Here is a 20,947-nt window from a genome sequence, read left to right as displayed (position 1 = left end):
GGGCATTATTGATGGCTTTTAAATTTTCTTCTTTTAGCTTATCTGGAATTTTCTACAATATTGCTTTGGTAACAAAAATACACTGAAGAAGATGAAACAATGCAGAGTATCAATATATCCAATATGAATAGCTATTTTTTAGATTTCTATAGTGATTATGCAATAAATATTCAACATTTTATTCCTCGCGTTCACAGGTAACAAAACCCAGCTTAAAAAATACATGTGCCTAGGGGTGCCTGGGTGGCTCAGTGGGTTAAGCTGCTGCCTTCGGCTCGGGTCATGATCCCAGGGTCCTGGGATCGAGTCCCATGTCAGGCTCTCTGCTCAGCAGGGAGCCAGCTTCTCTCTCTCCCTCTGCCTGCCTCTCTGCCTGCTTGTGATCTCTTTCTCTGTCAAATAAATAAATAAAATCTTAAAAAAAAAAAATACATGTGCCTAGGAGGGTGCCTAGGTGGCTCAGTCAGTTAAACCTCTGCCTTTGGCTCAGGTCATGATCCCAGGGTCCTTGGATACAGTCCCACATTGAGCTCCCTGCTCGGCATGGAGCCTGCTTCTCCCTCCACCTGCTCTGCTGGCTGCTCTCCCTGTTTGTATTCTCACTCTCTGACAAATAAATAAATACCATCTTTAAAAAAAAAAAGATTCTTCCTCTCCATCTACCCCTGTCCCAACTCATGAATAAAATCTTAAAAATACATATACACATATATGTATGCATGTATGTATGTATATCTAGGAGAAAATAGTTATATTTTTCAAAATTTTGGGCCGGGTTTAACACTACTGACAGGAATTATAATATTCGTAATCTTATTAATATTCATAATAGCTGACAAGATTTAATAAACATAAAAATTCTGACAAGTTAGAAACACCCTAAGAGACCATGCTAGACAGAATTCTAAGATGGCCCCCAAGTTTCTGATCCCCCTGACCGGAACATACCTTCCGGGTACTATGGGGTTTCGCTTCTGTGATTCACTTATGTTAGATGGAAACCTTGGGAAGATTTTGCAGATGTGACCAAGCAGCTAACCCAGCTGAATCTGAGTTAATCTAAAAGAAGACTATCCTAGGTAGATCTGATCTCATGAGGTAAAAAGAAGAGTGACAGCACTTCCCTGAAGTCAGAGAAATTCAAAGCTAGAAATTATGCTGAGGCTTTGAGGAAGCAAACTAGGACGCTAGGAAGAGGCTATCTGGTAAGCAACAGTGGGCCACCTCTAGGAGCTCGGAACAGTCCCTAAATTTCAGACACTTGGAACAGACACTAAATTTCAGCTTGGTGACAGACCCTGAGGGGGGATGCCACCATCCAACACCCAGGCTCCAAGCCCCACAAAAGCCATGAGACAGTATATTTGTGTTGTTTAAGGTCACTAAATTTGTCATAATTTGTTATCTGGCAGTAGAAAACTAATACAGTGATAAATGAAGAAGCAGGAAAACACTCATCACACACAGAAGGATAATATCACAGGGACAAATTATTTAACATTCAGTTCAATACAAGCCCCCTAATGAACATGCACAGTGGCCACAGACAACCTAGACTGAACAACGAGCTGAACGCCAGCCCTGCCTTAATAGATAAAATCTTCCTACAAAATAGGGAAAGGAAATGACCACTGTACCAAGGAAATTCAAAAGGCCAATGAACACATAAAAAGTTAAGCATCTCATTGCTAATCAGAGACAAATTAAGGCAATGAAGTGCTGAGTAGACAAAAATCACACAGATTAAGAGTAACTTAATCCCATTATGGCTGGTGTGAAAAGCGGGTATTGTTTTTCTGGGTGGTAGAAATGTAAATCAGCACAATATTTTAGAGGTAAATTTTGTAGGATCTATAAAAATTTTATATGTGCATTCCTCTGGAGCCAATAATACCACTCTAGAAAGGTATCTCATAAAAATAAGATATGTACAAACATGTATGTACAAAAATGCATACTACTTGGTGAGTTTTCTTTTACATATCATAATCTTTAATTATGTCTCCTTGCCTTAAACTCTAAAAGCTACATGAGATCAAGGGACTTGTACCACAGATTAGGTGCTCACAAAATTTATGTTGAATGAGTAAGTGATAATTGAGTATGTTCACTGAAAGTATTGTTACAATAGCAAAGTAAGCGTGACCACATACAGTGCAATACCATGCACTTAATGTTAAGTTATGAGCTCACTCAGAAAAAAAAATCCATGAGATAGTGTTGAATAAAACAAGCAAACCGCAAAAAGAAATAATGTAACTGTTCTAACCTGTAAAAGGGAAAATGTGCAAATATGTATGTTCACATATAAAAGAATATGGAGTTATATGTTCATCAAATTGTTAATGGTGGTTAACCTCTAGAGAGTAAGGTTTTTAATTAGTTATGGGCAGTTCTCAGAACTATTTTCATAGGAGTGCATATTACTTTTATAAATAACAAAATTAATGTAGTTCAGTTCTTTAAAGAAAGCTTGCCATTTGTATTATTTACTTAGCCTCAGAAGTTTAGCTCATTATATTTATTCTTAAACTATGTGTTCTTAACCAAGAATCAATGGATATCTATGGCTAAAGGAAGATGTAATGGGTTAGGGAGAAGATGTACCCCTCCCTCTGGAATTATTTTCAAAATATTTCTTATGGAGATTCAGTTGTTTCATTAGATTCAAAATATTTCTTAGGGAGATGGTCATAGTTTCATTAGATTCTCAAAGTATCTATAATACTCTATTCTCACTGTACCTCATCTCCCACCTCCTACTGCTATTAGTAGGATTTTCCTCCCTTTTGAAGAAACTACGGCAGTAGACCCCTTGACTCTGACCTACTAGCTTTTGAAAGCACAATGAAGCTTAATGCCTCTTTTGATGAGGTACAGCACCCATATGCTAGAACTATCAAAGCTTTAACTGGGTGCCAAAAATGACCAATCTTAGGGTTGGTTTTCACAGAAACCCAACACTCACCATTTTCTTCATGGCAGTAATCGAAGCCTGCCACACTACATCTTCGGAAAACCATCTTATTCTCAGTTAGAGTTCCTGTCTTATCAGAAAAGAGATACTGAATCTGTCCAAGATCCTCGGTGATGTTGAGGGCTCGGCACTGTACGGTAGAATCCATTTTCTCATTGTAGAAATCCACATCACTTTGAATAAAATATATCTGTCCAAGCTTCACGATTTCAATGGAAACATAGAGTGAAATGGGAATCAAGACCTAAGAGGAACCAAATAATTTAAACAATGTCAGAGGGAAAAGGAAGTTTGAGAAACCAAATATAGTTGGGTAAGTAACAAAGATCTTAAAATTCTATGATGAGCTCAAGAGAAATTACCTGTAACAAAATGATCATGGTCCAAAACATATAGAATCCTGCCAACACTGGTGATATGACATGTCCGTCAGGCTCAGGGATATTAAAAAACATTATGTTTTCATATCTACTCAACCAGATTCCATGCCCTTTCAAAAAACACACAGACATGAAAAGGATAGTACATATGTATTATGTAAATATAGAACTTCATTCCTAAATAAGAGTATTTATTTTGGATGAACACCAATTGCTTATTTCTGAAAACAAAATGAAAAGCAAAAGGCTCCACATTCTCCTGTCTCGGTCTCTCTTCAAATCTCTTCCCAGGTCCCTTTCCTACTGTGGGCACATGTAACTGGCTATCATCAACATTAATGCCTTTCAGATCACAAAATGAGAAAGACAGAGATGTGAGGGAAACTATTACTGGCAAATAAAAATCTCCTTTGCAGAAGTCAAATATTCATAAATATTTTGAAAAAAAAAAAAAAACCTTCAAATAAAGATCTTGCTGAAAAGAGGTCAGTATACAAAACTCTTATTTTACCTACCCAATGCACCAGTTAAACACATCACAACCAAAAGTAGGACACACCAGAGGACATCTGTATTTGCTCTTCTTTCTAATTTGCTGCGCTTATACCTTGGACCACTGTTGTTCAGCATTGCTTTGGTTTCATGGCCTACACAGGTAACATGTCAGAAAATATGCAAATTAAAGCCAGATAGCAAGTATCATGTTTTTAAGTCTCTGTGACAGATGATTTAACAAAGAGTAGTTGCATGATATATTTTGCTAATTTAGTTTGCTTTTGCGATCCATTTAGAAAAACAGAGACCAAGGATTAAGCTTATCAAGACAAAATTTGCTTTCTGCTTTTGTAGACTGCGTTCTGAATAAACAGAAAATGTTAACTTGAAGAAAAACACAGAGGAGACAACCGTGAAAATGAGGAGTGTCACTAACCTGCATAAACTACAATGCCCGCCACGGCCTCTGTGTTTCTAATGGTGCATCCTCTAAGTAGTAAATTTTCTTTACTGAGACCCACGCGTTCTTTGTTGGAATGTTCTCTATAAGAGAGCACAGAGATTCATTTTTACATAGTAAAACTGGGGGGGAAATAAATAGCAAACATGGGGATGCAAAAATAAAAATCATGGATTTTGAGGTTTTTTGACTGGAAGTATTCTGTCGAGCAGTTCACAAGAAAGGTTTCAAATCTCTGGGCCATTTGTTTTTGTTATTTTACTTTGGCTCAGAGAAAGATGCAAAAAGTTTCAATTACCATTGTTTTCCATTATTCACCGATTGTCAACTTTTACAAAAACTCAGAAATATTCCAAATAAGTAACTGTTACTCAAGTACAAACTGTATTTCAGGTAACTTAGTAACAGACAAGGATAAAGTTCTTGATACGATTAGGAAATTACCATTTTCGACCTGGATGGAATCAAGGATTGTTCTAGGCCATGGTAACCTGTGCTGCTAAAATCATTAGGTGACAGACTGATGAGGAGTTTTATAATAAAAGGATAAGATAGAGAACACCAATCTTAACAGAACTACCAATGCAACAAGGGACATCACAGGCCTCCAGATAGTATGGAACAGTCTCCAAAGGGTCCTAATCAAGCCTCTGTAACAGAAAATCAACCTAGAGACTATGGCATCAAGAGATCTGTGAAGACTTTGAAATTGTATGCAATATTTCCTGCGTGTGTGTATATGTGTATATCTACGTCTACCTCTGTAGAAACAGAAACTATTTCTTGCATCAGATTTGAAAGTGCCCCTGGAACCCTCTGACACTGTTGGTGGGAATGCAAATTGGTGCAGCCACTTTGGAGAACAGTGTGGAGATTCCTTAAGAAATTAAAAATAGAGCTTTCCTATGACCCTGCAATTGCACTCCTGGGTATTTACCGCAAAGATACAGATGTAGTGAAAAGAAGGGCCATCTATATCCCAATGTTTATAGCAGCAAATGGCCACAGTTGCCAAACTGGAAAGAGACAAGATGCCCTTCAACGGATGAATGGATGAAGAGGATATAGTCCATATATACAATGGAGTGTTATGCCTCCACCAGAAAGGACAAATACCCAACTTTTGTATCAACATGGATGGGACTGGAGTAGATTATGCTGAGTGAAATAAGTCAAGCAGAGAGAGCCAATTACATATGGTTTCGCTTATTTGTGGAGCATAAGGAATAACACAGCGGACATTAGAAGAAGGACAGGAGAAGGGAGTTGGGGAAAATCAGAGGGGAAGATGAACCATGAGAGACTGTGGACTCTGAGAAACAAACTGAGGGTTTTGGAGGGGAGGGAGGTGGGAAGTTGGGTGAACCTAATGGTGGGTATTAAGGAGGGCACGGATTGCATGGAGCAGTGGGTGTGGTGCATAAACAATGAATAGACACCAAAAAAATAAAATTAAATTTAAAAAAAAGAAAAAGAAAAAGGAAAAAAAGAAAGTGCTCCTAGACAGTTTACAGGAAGTCAGAGGGCCGGAAAACAAGGTTCACCACCACCACAAGGATGCAGTCTGCAAAATCTAAGTGCAGTAAACCGCAGGCGAAATGACCCTGGCTTATTCAGCAAATGGACGGCAAGGGGGCACAGGGAGAAGCAGGGAGGACTCAACTCGGGAAGAAGGCAAGCGGCTCAGTCTAGAAAGGGATACATTCTACAGGCTAACTGGCCTAATTTCTTGGGAGGAAAAATTTAGAGACGTGTCAACCGTTAAATGAAATGGGCAGACCTTGTTCGGATCCTGGTTAGGATATCTAACAAAAAATTTTGATATCTAGAATATCAACAAAGAAATTTTTGAGATAACTGGAAAAGTCTGAACAAAAACTAAGTATTAAATGATAACAAGAAATTATTCTTTATGTAGTTAGGTGTGATAATAATGTTATGGTTCTGGTCCTTTACTGCTATGTATTCCTAGTGAAGTATTTACAATGAAATGCAAAGAGGAAAGAAATAGGAAGATAATTAAAACAAAGTTGGCAAAATTATGAAATAGTTAAAACTGGGTGAGAGCCTTTGGGTGTTCATTATATTTTTTCTTCCAGTTTCTGCATGCTTGAAATTTTCTGCAATAAACAATTTAAAAATTATCAAAGTAATAGTTGATTAAGTTATAATAGTGGCAAAAATTGAAAAATAACTGGAATTTTTCTTAAATAAGCAAAAAGTAATGTATTTCACCTATTTTGAAAATGCCCTCTTAATTTCAGAATTAAAATTAGACTGTTTTCTAAGCAATATATTCAGTCATTAAGTTGTTTCTTTTTTCTTACATATAGGAAAATTGTTATCTGGAATTGCAAGGAAAAAAAAATAACTCTTCAAAGAAGGTTTCATACCACAAACGACAAAGAAAATTGATTTGTCCCTTCACTCCTGTAATTTGTAAACATCTTCTTTAAGAGATGTTTACATTCTTTCGTGTATGTGGTTTTATGTACAGACAACCACAGAGTCACAGTGAAGGTCAGTAGTATCCTTGGGCTTAATTTAATTCTACTTCCTGGTTTTACAGATGAAGAATTTAAGTCCCAACATTCACATTTCATGTAGTATTCCCAGACAAGGACCACACAATCCTCATCAATCTAGGATTCACTATCCCCAGAAACTTCGAACCTATTTAACATACACAAGCATTTCCAAAGTTTCTCGGTAAGATTTTAGATTCCCCCCCCCCCCGCCCCAGGATCTTTATTTTTCACCATTACAGCACTCTAGGTTACTGTCATTAGATCAAAGCCTAACTCCCATCCTAGCTGTGTCTGCCCGGCATTAAACAGGTTCTGCCCTTGATAGGTATATATTTGGCACTAATGATGTGGGACCTTTGGACTCTATATGAAGCACAGACTGTCCACACAGAGCTCTCATCCATTGAAGAAGCTAGGTTACATCTGCCACATGCCCAGCACTCCCACTCAGATGCTGGGGACAGACAACCACACACAGTCTTGGTTCCTTGTGGTCTAAGGGGAGGCAATTGATAAAGAAATATGTACGTGTGGGGCGCCTGGGTGGCTCAGTGGATTAAGCCACTGCCTTCAGCTCAGGTCATGATCTCAGTGTCCTGGGATTGAGCCCCGCATCAGGCTCTCTGCTCAGCAGGGAGCCTGCTTCCCCTTCTCTCTCTGCCTGCCTCTCCGCCTACTTGTGATCTCTCTGTCAAATAAATAAATAAAATCTTAAAAAAAAGGGGGGGGGAGCGAGGCTTAAAAAAAAAAGAAATATGTAAGTGTAATACAATTATTATAGATATTATTACGACAGAAATCTGATATTCAGTATAACTGTGGGCACAAATAGGGAGAATGTCAGTTCTGCCTGGAAGTAAGACTAGAAAAGTCACCATATGAAAGCGAGCATCTCAATTTTGGTTGATTTTAGAAAACAGACCACAGAGCAGGTAAGGGATAAGAAGCTAGTCTGGTAGATAAAAATAATTCCACATAAAATCATTGTATCTACCTGGGCTGACTCATTCAATGCTTCCCTGCACGTTGCAGAAGCCAGCTCTTAATTGAGGTGTTAACAGAGCAGACCCAGGGAAGTCCAATCACTGAGGGAGGGAGAGGAAACAGGGAGCCATCTTTTGGATGTAGATTCCAAGAGGAGGGCAAGTCCAGTGGTCAGACCATGCTAATCAGAAAGTAAAGCACCACACCTGAAATAGACCCATATCAGAGAAGCCCAACGGGAATGTAAAAAACAAAGAGCAGGCAAACACGGCATTAGGGAATCTGGAGTCAAGTGATAACTGGAGAGTCAGGAGGTTAATGGGGCCCTAGAACTAGGTAAGGGCTCTGTGGCAAGACTGAGTACCCACAACAGCAAATGATGTTCCAATGTGTCTTGTAAGAAAAAAATCATGTCCGACGTGGATGAAGAAAGAAGCTGACAAGGTAGACCAGGACTCCAGTTTCAGAAATTTGGTTAAGAAGCTCACTCACTCATCTGCTTCGCATCACTATAAATTAGCTTTTATTTTTAAGAAATTATATAAATCAAATCACATAGTATATATTCTTTTCCACCTGGCTTCTTTCACGGATGAGCGTGATATTCTGAGATGTACCCATGCTGTTGCATGTATCACCAGTGAATTCCTTTTTGCTGAGTAGTATTACATGGTATGGATATCCAATTCGTTTATCCATGCACCTGCTGATGGGCATTTGGGTTGTTTCCAGTTCTGGACTCTCACAAATAAAGCTGCTATGAATATTTGTGTGCAGGTTTTTGTATGAAGAAATGTTTTATTTTCTCTTAGCTAACTCCCTAGAAGTGGAACGGCCAGATCGAACAGTGGGCACATGTTTAACTTTTTAAGAAACTTCTAAATTGTTTTTTAAAGTGTACTTTATATGGTCCCACAAGTGGTATATGGTACTTTATATGGTCCCACAAGTGGTATATGGGTGTTCTGGATCCTCTACACACTCACCAGTGCTTCTACACTTGGGTCTTTTTAACTGTAGCAGTTGTAGTCTTGTGGTTTTAACATGTATTTTTTCACATAGCTATTTGTCATCTACATAGCTTTTCTAGTGAAGTGTCTGTTCAAACTTTTTTTAACCATTTAAAAGACTGTAGTGTTTGTTTTCTTATTACTTAGTTTTGAGATGTCTTTACATATTCTGAACACAAGTCTTACATCTGATGCATGCATTACGAATATTCTCCTCTTAACAGTGTCATTGAAGAGAAAGCAGTTGTAATTTTGATGAAGTTCTTTTTTTTTTTTTTTAGATTTTATTTATTTATTTGACAGAGAGAAATCACAAGTAGATGGAGAGGCAGGCAGAGAGAGAGAGAGAGGGAAGCAGGCTCCCTGCTGAGCAGAGAGCCCCATGCGGGACTCGATCCCAGGACCCTGAGATCATGACCTGAGCCGAAGGCAGGGGCTTAACCCACTGAGCCACCCAGGCGCCCCGATGAAGTTCTTTTTTGTATTTTTTGTCCTTTTCTGTATTGCGGTTTGGGTCTTGTATCCAAAAAATCTTTGCCTAATCTCAGGTTTCAAAGATATCCCTTATGTCTCTTCTTTGTGTAAGCAGGGTTACATTTAACCACAGGCTCCATTTTTGGTTAAGTTTTTTTTACACGGTTGAGAGGTAGGGCTTGAAGTTTATTTGTTATAATGTGAACATCCAATTGTAACAGCATCATTTGCTGAAAACAGTAATCTTTCTTTACTAAATTGCTTGTGTACGTTTGTCAAAGGCACATTAATGGATAACAAAAACCAGTTGCCTATAAATGTGTGGATCAATTTCTAGACTCTATACTCTTCCAATGTCTTCTGATCTCCTGGTCTGTCTTTATGCCAAAACAACACTAACTTGATTACTGTACCTTTATAAGAAGCCTTGAAATCAGGTGGTGTTAGCCCTCCCACTCTGTTCTTTTCAAAGTTGTTTTACGTTAACATAGGTCCTTTGCATCCCCATATAAATTTTCAGAATAAACTTGATTTCTTTAATTTTTACTTCTATTTTTTATGTGATGTTAGTCACCATATAGCACTTCATTCGTTTCTGAAGTAGTGCTCCATGATTCATTGTTTACATACAACACCCAGGGCTCCTTGCAATCCGTCCCCTCCTTAATACCCATCTCTGGGCTAAACCATCCCCCCCACCTTTCTCCCCTCTGAAACCCCCAGTTTGTTTCCCAGTGTCCACAGTCCCTCATGATTCATCTTCTCCTCTGGTTCCCCGCCCCCTTCATTTTTCCCTTCCTAATGTCCTCCATGCTATTCCATATGTTCCACACATAAGTGAAACTATATAATTGGCTTTCTCTGCTTGTCTTATTTCATCTTGCATAATCCCCTCCAGTTCCATCCATGTCCATGCAAATGATAGGTATTCGTCCTTTCTGATGGCTGAGTAATATTCCATTGTATATATGAACCACATCTTCTTTAACCATTCATCTGTTGAAGGGCATCTTGGCTCCTTCCACGGTTTGCCTACTGTGGACATTGCTGCTAAGAACATTAGGGGGCATGTGCCCCTTTTCATTACATCTGTATCCTTGGGGTAAATACCCAGTAGTGCAATTGCTGGGTCATAGGGCAGCTCATTTTTATCTTTTTGAGGAACCTCGATACTGTTTTCCAAAGTGGCTGCACCAACTTGCATTCCCACCAACAGGGTTCCCCTTTCTCTACGTCCTCTCCAACATTTGTTGTTTCCTGCCTTGTTAATTTTTGCCATTGTAGCTGGTATAAGGTGGTATCTTAATGTGGTTTTGATTTGAATTTCCCTGATGTTGAACACTTTTTCATGTGTCTGTTAGCCATTTGTATGCTTCCTTTGGAGAAGTGTCTGTTCATGTCTTTTGCCCTTCTTTTAAAAAAAAAAAAAGACCAAAATACACAACAACAACAACAAAAAACACCCCAAAACCATGTTGGGATTTTGATTGGGATTACACTAAATCTACAGATCAATTTAGAGACAAACTGACACCCTAAAAATATTGAGTCTTTCAACCCATGAACAACATACATCTTTCCAACTATTTAGGTCTTTAATTTCTCCCAGCAATGTTCCATGGTTTTGAGGGTGCAGGTCTTTCACATCTTTTGTCAGAATTATCCTCGGGTATTTCATTTTTTCTGATGCTATTATAAGTTGTATTTTGAAAAATTTCAATATATGGTTGCTTATTGCTAATATTTAGAAATACAATTGATTTCTATATGTTGATGTTTCCTACAACACTGTTAAATTCACTTACTTTTTTTTAACATTTTATTTATTTATTTGATAGAGATCACAAGCAGGCAGAGAGGCAGACAGAGAGAGGGGGTAGGGGAAGCAGGCTCCCTGCTGAGAAGAGAGTCCGATGTGGGGCTAGATCCCAAGACCCTGGGATCATGACCTGAGTGGAAGGCAGAGGCTTTAACCCACTTAGCCACCCAGGCACCCCTAAATTCACTTATTAAATTCTTACACATTTTATCAGATTTTCCACAAAGAACATAAAACCATCTATAAATAAAAGGCAGTTTTATTTCTTTCTTATTTGATAGCTTTTATTGCCTTTCCTTGCCTGACTGCACCAGCTAGAACCAGCTGTGCAATCTTGAATAAAAGTGGTAAGAGTAAATATCCATGTCTTCCTCCTGATCTAAGGGGAAAAACATTTAAAAGCCTTTAGTCTTGCACCATTAAGAATGACTCTAACTGTAGGTTCTTCATAGATGCCTTTATCAGATTGAGAAAGTTCCTTTCTATTTCTAGTTTGCAAGAATGGAAGTTAGATTTTGTCAAATGCTTTGTCTACATCCATGGATGATCATTAAAGTGGTCTTTCTTTTTCAATTTGTTAATTATGGTTTATTAATATGGTAGATTACATCACTTGATTTTCTAGTATTAAATCAACCCTGCATTTTTGGAATAAGTCCCACTGGGTAACAATGTGTTATCCTTTTGACATTGTGGGGTTCGATTTGCTATAATTTTGTGCAGAATTCCTACATCTATGTTCATGCAGAATACTGGTCTTTCTTTAAATGTCTTTGTCTGCTTTGGAATCAGGGTAACTCTGGTGTTGGAAATTTTCTCTACCATTTTCTCTTAAGATCACCACTATGAAGCAGGTCTAATTGTTTCCTCTTAAATTCTTTCCTCTCAGGAAACTGAAGCTTGAAAAGAGTAAATAACTTGGTTCAAGGCATAAAGCACTTAAGTAGCCAAAGCTATGCTGAAATTAGGTAAGACCTCAAATTCTAGCATACAAGGGACATACATGCCACGAGATGTCTTCAAAATGAACACTGTTATGACTTCCCATACTTTTTCTTACCCATGTTCCAAATCCTTGGCTAACTTTTGCCAACCAGAAATATCCACCTGGTACTCTAATTCTGCAGGAGGACACTATCCTGTCACCTAGATTGCCAGTTCTTTCCAGACACCTCCTTCCAAACACCATGTCTTAGGCTTACTACAGAGATTGTGGAAAACATTCTCACACTACTAACAGAGACTTTTTACAATTTTTTTAAGAACAAGATTTTCTTATTGTTTTTAAATCACACATAAGTAAATATTTAACTAAACGATTAAGATAAAGCTAAATTAATAGATGGCTAAACACATGGCCTTTGGTGATTTAACTTGGATATACAGACACAAGAATTTTACTGAGTTAATTAAATATAATTGCAATACACAATTTCACTCACACCAAGGAGGGTAAGTCATGTATCACTCACAGATAGCCTCGGAATCTGTTCAGGTCATTATTTGGACTTTCACATTCTATCTTACTGGAGAATTTCTCTGGATCAACTTCAGAGTCCTAAAAAAAAAGATAAGTAACTATTTATACATGTAAAAATCACAACACATGAAGAAGTCAATGTCAAAAAGATGACAATTTTATGTATACCACTTCATTTGCATTAACCATATATGTGTACATTCTGAGCACATATACATTTAATCCCTGAAATTTTTATTTAAAAATTTAAAAATAAGCTGGACATCAGCATCTTAAAAAATTGATTTTTAAGTGTTTAATCCTCCCACCAGCTCTTTAAGATAAAACCAATTCATTCTTGCCACAAAATTTATGTCACCAATTACCCAAATGAATAAAATGAAGAAAAGTACAGGCATAATCACAAATGACTGAGTAGGACTGGGCCGGTCCCAGAACATTCATAGGCATCTACTGGTAATAAGAAGGTCCGAATCATACACTGGAATCCACGCAGGACTCTGCAAAGGAGACCTTCTACTCCTATAGCAAACACTCTCTTACACAGAAAGCACTGAAAAGCTGAAGATACTCTGTTGTTATTCTTTAATCATGCAGGAAGTGTCTGAGATTAAGCACATAAATGAACATTCTGAGCACATAAATATTTAATCCCAGCATACTTTATTCAAAAATTTAAAAATAATCTGGACAGCAGCATCTTACAAAATTCCCTAATGGACTGAATGAGAATTTAAGAATGCTTGATAAAACCAGTGAGCAAATAAGCAAAGTGTGCTTCTAGAACACAGGCATGGATTCGCGAAGAATAAGCCATGGGAACTTTATCTCATTTCCTTGTTTTTCTATGAAATGTTTGCCTAATAAAAGAAATACTACTGATATAGCTTGTAATGTATTAACATACCACAGCAAATGTATGAAAAATCTGAGTTATATAATCATATGATTTGATTTGTTAATCAGTTTTTGAGTTCTTCTGATGTACTAGAATCTCAACTGTGTACTTTAAATATATTAATTTCTTCTTTAAACCCCCATGAGGTAGGTGTTATAGTTAGGTCTAATTAACAGATAAAGACAGAGAGGCACAAAGAAGAACAATAATTTGCTATAGGTTTCCACGCAAGGCAGTGTTTAGAAACAGGACTGCAAACCAGGTCATGGGATTCCAGAGTACTGACCCTGAACTGAACCCAGCTGACTCTAACTGAACCCAAAGAGTGATGATTAATCAACAGACGTCACCCTCAAAGCTGGTACTTACACAATTTGAGAATCTCAAATTGTGTAAGATTTTTACCAATGTTTTAGTTACATAAATGCTCACAAAAGTGACAATGACAAGCTGAGAGGCATATCAATCACAAGATCTAAATTAAATCCAGACACAGAGACATGGCCCACTGTTCCGTCAGAGTATGAAATTTACTAAAGATCAGGGCATTTATGCAGCTAAAACACTTTTTAGTTTACTAGACGAAGGAAACCTGACTTAACAGTTGAGTTTTAAAAAGATCATTAAATTTTAAAATAATACTTCATCTCAAGTGTTTCCAGAGAAAGCGAAAGGAAACTGGCATGTAAGCAGTATCCACGCATGACATTTTTACGTATATTACTTCATTTACCTCTCACAGCAAAGCTATGAGGCAGACACATTATTTCTATTTTAAGATAAGCTGATAAATTGAATAACTGATTTGCCCAAGGTCACAAAGTCATTAAACAGCAGAGCAGGAATTCATTCAAACTCATGTTAACATAACTTTCAAATTCTTATTTCCCTCATCACAGCAGGATTTAGAAAGGTCTAGAAGCTCTGTGGCACGAGAAGCTACACGAATCTCAAAAGGTCCAGGTATAGTTGCAATTACAGATTTTAGGAACAGAAGGTGGTTATTTCCACTGCAAAATAATTCTCCAAATTGCAGAATAATTCCGTTTCCTTTAATTTAGTTCCAAAATATATAGGATTGCCAGGCTAAAATATGTGAACTTCAAAGTCATTCTATTCTATTATCTATAAAACACTTCCACAGATAGCTGGAAATGGATTAAGTCCTCTGGGATTCTATTTTGTAATTGTAAACATGAATTTAAAAATTTCCTTATATGTACCTGGGAAAATCTTCTGAAAAGAAAAATGTTAATAAGTCACCAGCTGAGAACACATTATTTACCTGCTCTGCATATCCCCGAACCACCTGCCTCTGTTTTAAATTGCTCTCTCCATCAAGCCCAGAAGTCTCAATGTGACAGATTCCATCTGGATCAGTAGAAAAAAGTAAGACCATGTCTGCAGGAATAACCTCATTACAGGAAAGGCGAATAAAGTCCCCAACAGCAACATCCTTCCAGCATTGGTCGACATATTTTTTCTCTTTCCTGACATCGGGGGAAACAAAAGCGTAAAGAGGATATGAAGATAGAAACATACGTAATCTTATTTTTTAAGTTGTGTGTGTAATTTAAAGCATGGTTAAAGAATTAGGGTGAATTTTAATCTACTAAATGTTAAAAGGGAAGGCAGAGAAAACCTAAATTCCAGAATTTGCTTCACCTGAAAATTTAGTTATTGAGCTCATGAAACCTATTTCTCAGCTCTTCTGTCCCAGGAGATTTTGAATTATTATGCCGTTTGAGTGTAACTGGAATAAAATGAACATCTGCTGGGTTAATTCACATAGATCTCAATCCCTGGGCGCTCATTCTTGTTGCAGGTATCAAGGATCCGGAAATGCACCAGAAACATGCACTCTCAGAGCGCTTCCTGTCTGACTGGTAGAAGGAATTAAACAAAACACCAAAGAAGTAAAATAACAAAATGAATAAAATACTCGACATTTTAAAAATCATTATACTACCGTGAACGCCTCTAATTATCACTTAATAGAACTACTGGTAAAACAGTCCTGAGTCCGCCACAGCTGGTCGCTAGAAAGAAGGATGGAAAACATTAACCCTTTTCAAAAGTGTAGTTTGCCCCCATATATATTCAATTTTAAAGGAAAGATACATCATTCGAGGTTGTCTTGCTTTAAATACCCTGTTCTATGTTAAAGTTTTTGCCATACTTCTCATGCCTTTTCATACTAACCTGCCTGAACTGTGCTTCAGAAAGCATTTCCTTAGAGTAGAACAAGGAAATCTGTATCACGGAATATCCTCTAGACGAGTTAAACAGCATTTCATATACAATGTCACCAACCAATATCAGGAAGGCTGTACCATTCCCCTACTGCCTACCAAATAACCATAAAGAACTGGTATTTGTGACAAAAATACACTTATTTCAAAAGTAAAGATTTAGTTCCAATTATATTTGTGGAGCTAAATATTCAAACTCATTGTCAAAGATGCCTGGGAGATAGCTATATTTTAAATTATGCATCAGAATAAATAGAAATGCCACCTTAGGCCAACACTTGTATACTTTCTGCTCTATAGAATTGTATCAGTTATTTCAAGAAATATCTAGCTTCAGGGGCTACTGAAGAAATACATTTTCAGGGCTTATTTTCCCCAAATATCTAATGCACCAGATTGAATCCAACTAAAGGAAATCCTTGATTACCTAAAGAGTTGGTTAGTTCATGGAGAAAGGTAAAATCAATGATTTTGTCCTTATCATTCTTTTTTCTAGAGTTTGTACAGACCAGTTCACTCTTCATGGAAGAAAGTAAGAGAGAACATCCAAAAACACAAGTATGGGTCATATTTCAAAGGTTCAGTTCTAATGAGTAGTGATTCAGTTCTATGAGTAGTGATTTCATTCCATAGAAAATGAAGAGTCACAAGGTTCACCTGAAGAAGAAGGATGTGATACTACTTCTATTTACTAACTCCTGTAACAGAATAATGAGTGGACTTTGGGTGTCCAGCTAGTTTGATGTAGGAATGGCCAAAACCAATGTAAAATTATTTAAATAATTCAGGAGAAGGAGGAGGATGGTCAGAATTGAGGAGGTAGCAGCAGGGATAAACAGAAGAGTAATTCAAGACATATTTGGATTTTTTGACTTCCTATATGTTTTAGGACTTACTACACCACATTTTATGACTGGACTACATGCAAAGGTGTTATCAAGCATGACTCTACAGTTTCTAACTTATATGATGGGATGACGAATGGTGCCTTTCACTACATCTCAAATTTTCGAAGCAACTGATGCGTGAGAAGGCAGATAATAAACAGAGATTGGAAAGCTTTTATCTGAAGCAAGATGTGAAACCGAGGATGTGCAGGAATTTGAGGGTTCTGATCTTATGCTCATGGGTCCAGACAGAAATGTGGGCAGGTGACACCAGGTAAGGACATGAGATTCCTTACAGAAGGAGACTTTAAGGTAATAAAGGAGTGGAAGAGCACCCAAGAGAAAGTAATACCAGAGAAATCTAGGGAGAAAGAAACTTTAAATAGGGAGTAATCATAGTGAAGTTGTAAAGGGGCCAAGCCTATGGCATTCCGTGATTAGGATGTCTGTTGACTATGGAAAAGGCTGATAGAGTGAAATTGTTGCTGGAAGTGTGAAAAAGGAAGTGAGACCTCCATGAATCAGAGAGTGAACAGAAGTTGAAGAAATAGAATATTTCATGTTTCTCTATGAAAGGAAGTTAGGGTAAAGGTAGTCACTGCAATGAAAGGTAAGACAAAGGATAAAGGATGAGATTAGCTGGAAAGGAGTCCATGGAACAGGCAAGGTAGAAGACAGAGCACTGAGTGGGGAATGCTGGTGGAGGCTATGACGAAATAAGAAATGAGATTAACAAGAGAGGAAACGACTCCTATTGCAATAAAGGGAGTAGTTGCCTCTTCCTCGGAGGTCAGAAGAAAGTTGAAAGGTGAAAATGTGAACGATGCAGAGTAACATAATTCATGCTTCATGGCCTCTACTTTTTCTATGAGGAAAGCTACAAGGAAAATTTGCCAAGAATTTGTAAAGATAGTAGGAGAAGCCAGACTTGACTCTTAGGGTTAGGAATTTTATTTTTCTTTCAAGCATAAGAAGTACAATTCCTCTCAAGGACAAGTTTATTTATTCTACATTGGAACCAAATTTAAATGACGTCAATTTCATAATTAATTTCATTTTTCCCTATTTGGAGTCTACACCAGGATTTCAAAAAACTACCTAATTTGCTCAACAGCTAGCTACTCCAGGTCAATAAACATTACAGACCTTAATTTATGCCAGTTACTATGTTAGGTGCTAAGAAGACACAAATGGCTAATATACCGTCCCCACCCTATATAAGTTATGATTGAAATTAGAAAAAGACACACAAAAAGTACTTTCATAAAAGAGAGCTAAGGATGCCCAGTTTACTACAAGAGCCAATAGTTGGGGTGTTTAGGTGGTGAGGAGGTGAGTTTTGAAGGATGACCAAGAATGACTCAGGTGAAGAAAGGTGGGGCAGTGTATCAGTCAGGGCACAAAGACACAGGGCAAGAGAGAGCACGTGTGTGAAAGCAACTGCCAGCCAGTGACAATGCTCACTGCCACATTTAACTAGCTCTGAAGATTTCTCTTGTGGTAGACTCAAAATGAGACCATCCTTGTCCAATAAAGAATTAAAACTAGTAAGCAGACCTTCTTCTCCCACAGCCTGAATGTTCAGCTAGAATTTCTTGCATCTGCTTGATTGTTTGTGCTTCTGAACTACTCTCATTGGACAGAACGTGGCTCTCACAATCCCTCCTTCAGGCAAACTTCCAGACCCATTTCACTCCTTTAAGAGTTCAAGATCACACCGCTCTGCTGCATAAGCCTTGGGAAACATAGGGAAGGGCATGCTGGACTATTAACAGTGATTCCACTGGAGTGGGAGGTGGGAGGTCGGGGAGGGGTAAGAAGGAAGGGTGGAGAATATAAACTTCTACTTCTTGTTTTAACAAACTTAAAGAGAGAAAGAGCAGAATTATGAACAAATTTTTCTCTTTGATTTTTTTTAGCATTTTCCCATAAAATGCTTAAAAATTATAATGAGCAAATAATGAATAATCATTGCATATAACAGCAAAGACTTATCAGATGCTTGATATTCACCAGCTGATTTAATTTTTGTATCAATGTTATGTGGTTGGTTCTGTAATGAACTATGATCCCTGACCCCCCCTTGCCTTTACAAATGAGAAAAACTGGTTTTGGCAAGTTAAGTAACTTGCTCAAGGTCAAGCTTCTAAGCGGTCCTGGGATTTAAAACAAAGCTGGTGGCTCCAGAGACCATCTCTCAAGAAGCAGACTTTACTTCAGCTATAGTCACTTAGTACTGACCACCAAATAAAAAATGTTTTAGTTGTATATTAGAAAGCGAATTTGAAGAACCATCACTTTCGAAAACATCACACAAAAGGCTGATTACCTTAGAAGGCCACTGATATTTAATCTTGTTTTAAGAAGCATGAAATTTTATAAATTTATGAGATTCATGAATTTATGAGATAACCCTAAAGGGTTAACATTCACCAGTATTTTGAAGCTCCTAAAATCAAGACAGTGATTTTTAAAGATCAAAAAATAAGGTAGGGTTCTGGACGGAAGGCACTGTATCTATTTTTTTTAATCCATTTTTCCTTTAAATCTCAAGCTCTCAGTGCCTACAACACAGTAAGGCACTCAAATTTGTTAAGTGATTAATAGTCTTGTTTTCAACACACTTCTATTATCCTTGCAACAGAACTTAAAACTTTATAAATGACTGTCATTTGAAAAGCAATATTGAGAAAGTTAGGTTTTCCGTAGTAGCTCATTCCAACTTAATTGAGGTATAATAAAGTTTAAATGTTTAATTCCTATATTAGTGTTTATTTCCCAAGATATTTGCCCAAAGACAAGCACCGTGTGAAAGACCACATATTACAAATAAGAATCAAATTATCTCCACAGAAATGTTAATATGCTTCTTCCAAAAGCTTGCACAATTTAATGGCTTCATACTTTCACCTTAATTTTGTTGAGGAATAATTTGTTCTCTAAAGTGATGGCTTTGTATTTCACAGGAATTTAAGTTAGTATATTTAAATCAACAAGGCATGATCTTATAACTTACCTTTACTTCCTTTTAACCTTGTAATTTGTTCCAAGAACAAATTCTTGTTCTTGGAGAAAGGTATTATTTATTCTGTAATACCAAACAAAAGCAAATAACATAGACTAACAGATAAAAGGACAAAGAGTTATGAGATTCTATTATGAAATGCAATTATGAAGTGGTATTTTGGGAGACACCTTAAACATTTGAACAGAATGTTGCATCTTATCTGTAAGTTTATATGCTAATCATCTAAAATAGATCTGGACTATGTCCAAAAGGACACCTGAGAAAAAAATGATGCCGGGTCTCCCACTACGCAATTTTAATCTTTAAAATATCATGCAGTATCCTAAAGAGTTCTCAAATATAGATTAAATAACTTGATAATGTGGCAAACTCCAGCTAACAGTTACTACTAAACTTTCACTTAGCACTTAGAAAGGGCTAGATTCTATCGCTTACTGTTTTATTACTATTATATTCATAATGAAGGGAAGTGGGGTTTATGAAATTTGCCGAAGGCTAAATATAGCTATTGACTGAGAAAATCAGATTAGAACTTATTTAGAACTTAGAAAAGCAAACAAACACAATGACCAACTTTAAACTAGCACTAAAGGTCAATAATCATTTATAGACAAGAACCTGTATTTAAAAATACATATAAGAAGCATTCTTCCCATTGGCTCAATTTGGTATTGCTGGGTAATTTTCAAATTGGTTGAAATCTGAACCTTGTTCATCATATAATCATTTTAAAATACTATTTCCTAAGCTATTTTGGGGGGTGGGTAAGACTGTATCAATCACACCTCTCTATCTCTGGCATATGAGGAAGACATAAATGTCATCAAATGATGCATAGCAGTGTTTTAGTAAAATGCTCATGACTTTAAAATGAAAACCATGAGCTTTTCCTATTATTTTTAGTTTTCCACATAATACATCAGTTTTTCTGGTTAGCTTTAGATCAGACATGAGTATCAGAAAATGAAATAGACCCAATTTTTCCTTGTCTGAGTCCCATCATCTTATAAAGGAGAAAAAAAAAAGTTAGTTTTGTTTCTAGATCTTTAAAATGGATATTGACAAAGTCACTGAAGAATTCTAGTAATGAACAGAATTCAGAATTCTTCAGGTTTCAGCTTAAGTTTCTCTTTACAGAGAGCAGCATGCCCCAACCATTTCCTCTGTGGCTCACATAAAATGGAAGACAATTCTACTATCAGGATAAGACTCTGAGTTACTTTTCTCCCTAAAGTAAATAAAACAAAAATTCCATCATCTAGTAGAACTCTTGGT

The 20,947-nt window shown here is 37.1% G+C and overlaps 1 protein-coding gene across 4 annotated transcripts in view; it reads right to left on the bottom strand.

Moving 5' to 3' along the window:
- Positions 1–20,947, bottom strand: part of ATP10D (ATPase phospholipid transporting 10D (putative)) — a 104,110-nt gene that overhangs the window by 50,011 nt on the left and 33,152 nt on the right. For all 4 annotated transcript variants that reach the window (XM_013062691.2, XM_004764927.3, XM_013062692.2 and 1 more), the window contains 6 exons: positions 14,791–14,995; positions 12,600–12,685; positions 4,289–4,395; positions 3,873–4,004; positions 3,340–3,467; positions 2,969–3,221 (listed from right to left, as the gene is read on the bottom strand). In XM_013062691.2, coding sequence (XP_012918145.1) covers positions 2,969–3,221; positions 3,340–3,467; positions 3,873–4,004; positions 4,289–4,395; positions 12,600–12,685; positions 14,791–14,995 — 911 coding nt within the window. The remainder of the gene's footprint in view (positions 1–2,968; positions 3,222–3,339; positions 3,468–3,872; positions 4,005–4,288; positions 4,396–12,599; positions 12,686–14,790; positions 14,996–20,947) is intronic.

Source organism: Mustela putorius, unplaced genomic scaffold (genome assembly GCF_011764305.1).
Source record: "Mustela putorius furo isolate JIRA1106 unplaced genomic scaffold, ASM1176430v1.1 tig00000430_pilon_pilon_pilon, whole genome shotgun sequence".
Taxonomy (NCBI): Eukaryota; Metazoa; Chordata; class Mammalia; order Carnivora; family Mustelidae; genus Mustela; species Mustela putorius.
The sequence above is the reverse complement of the archived record's forward strand: the minus strand, read 5'-3'. Positions and strand labels throughout refer to the sequence as shown.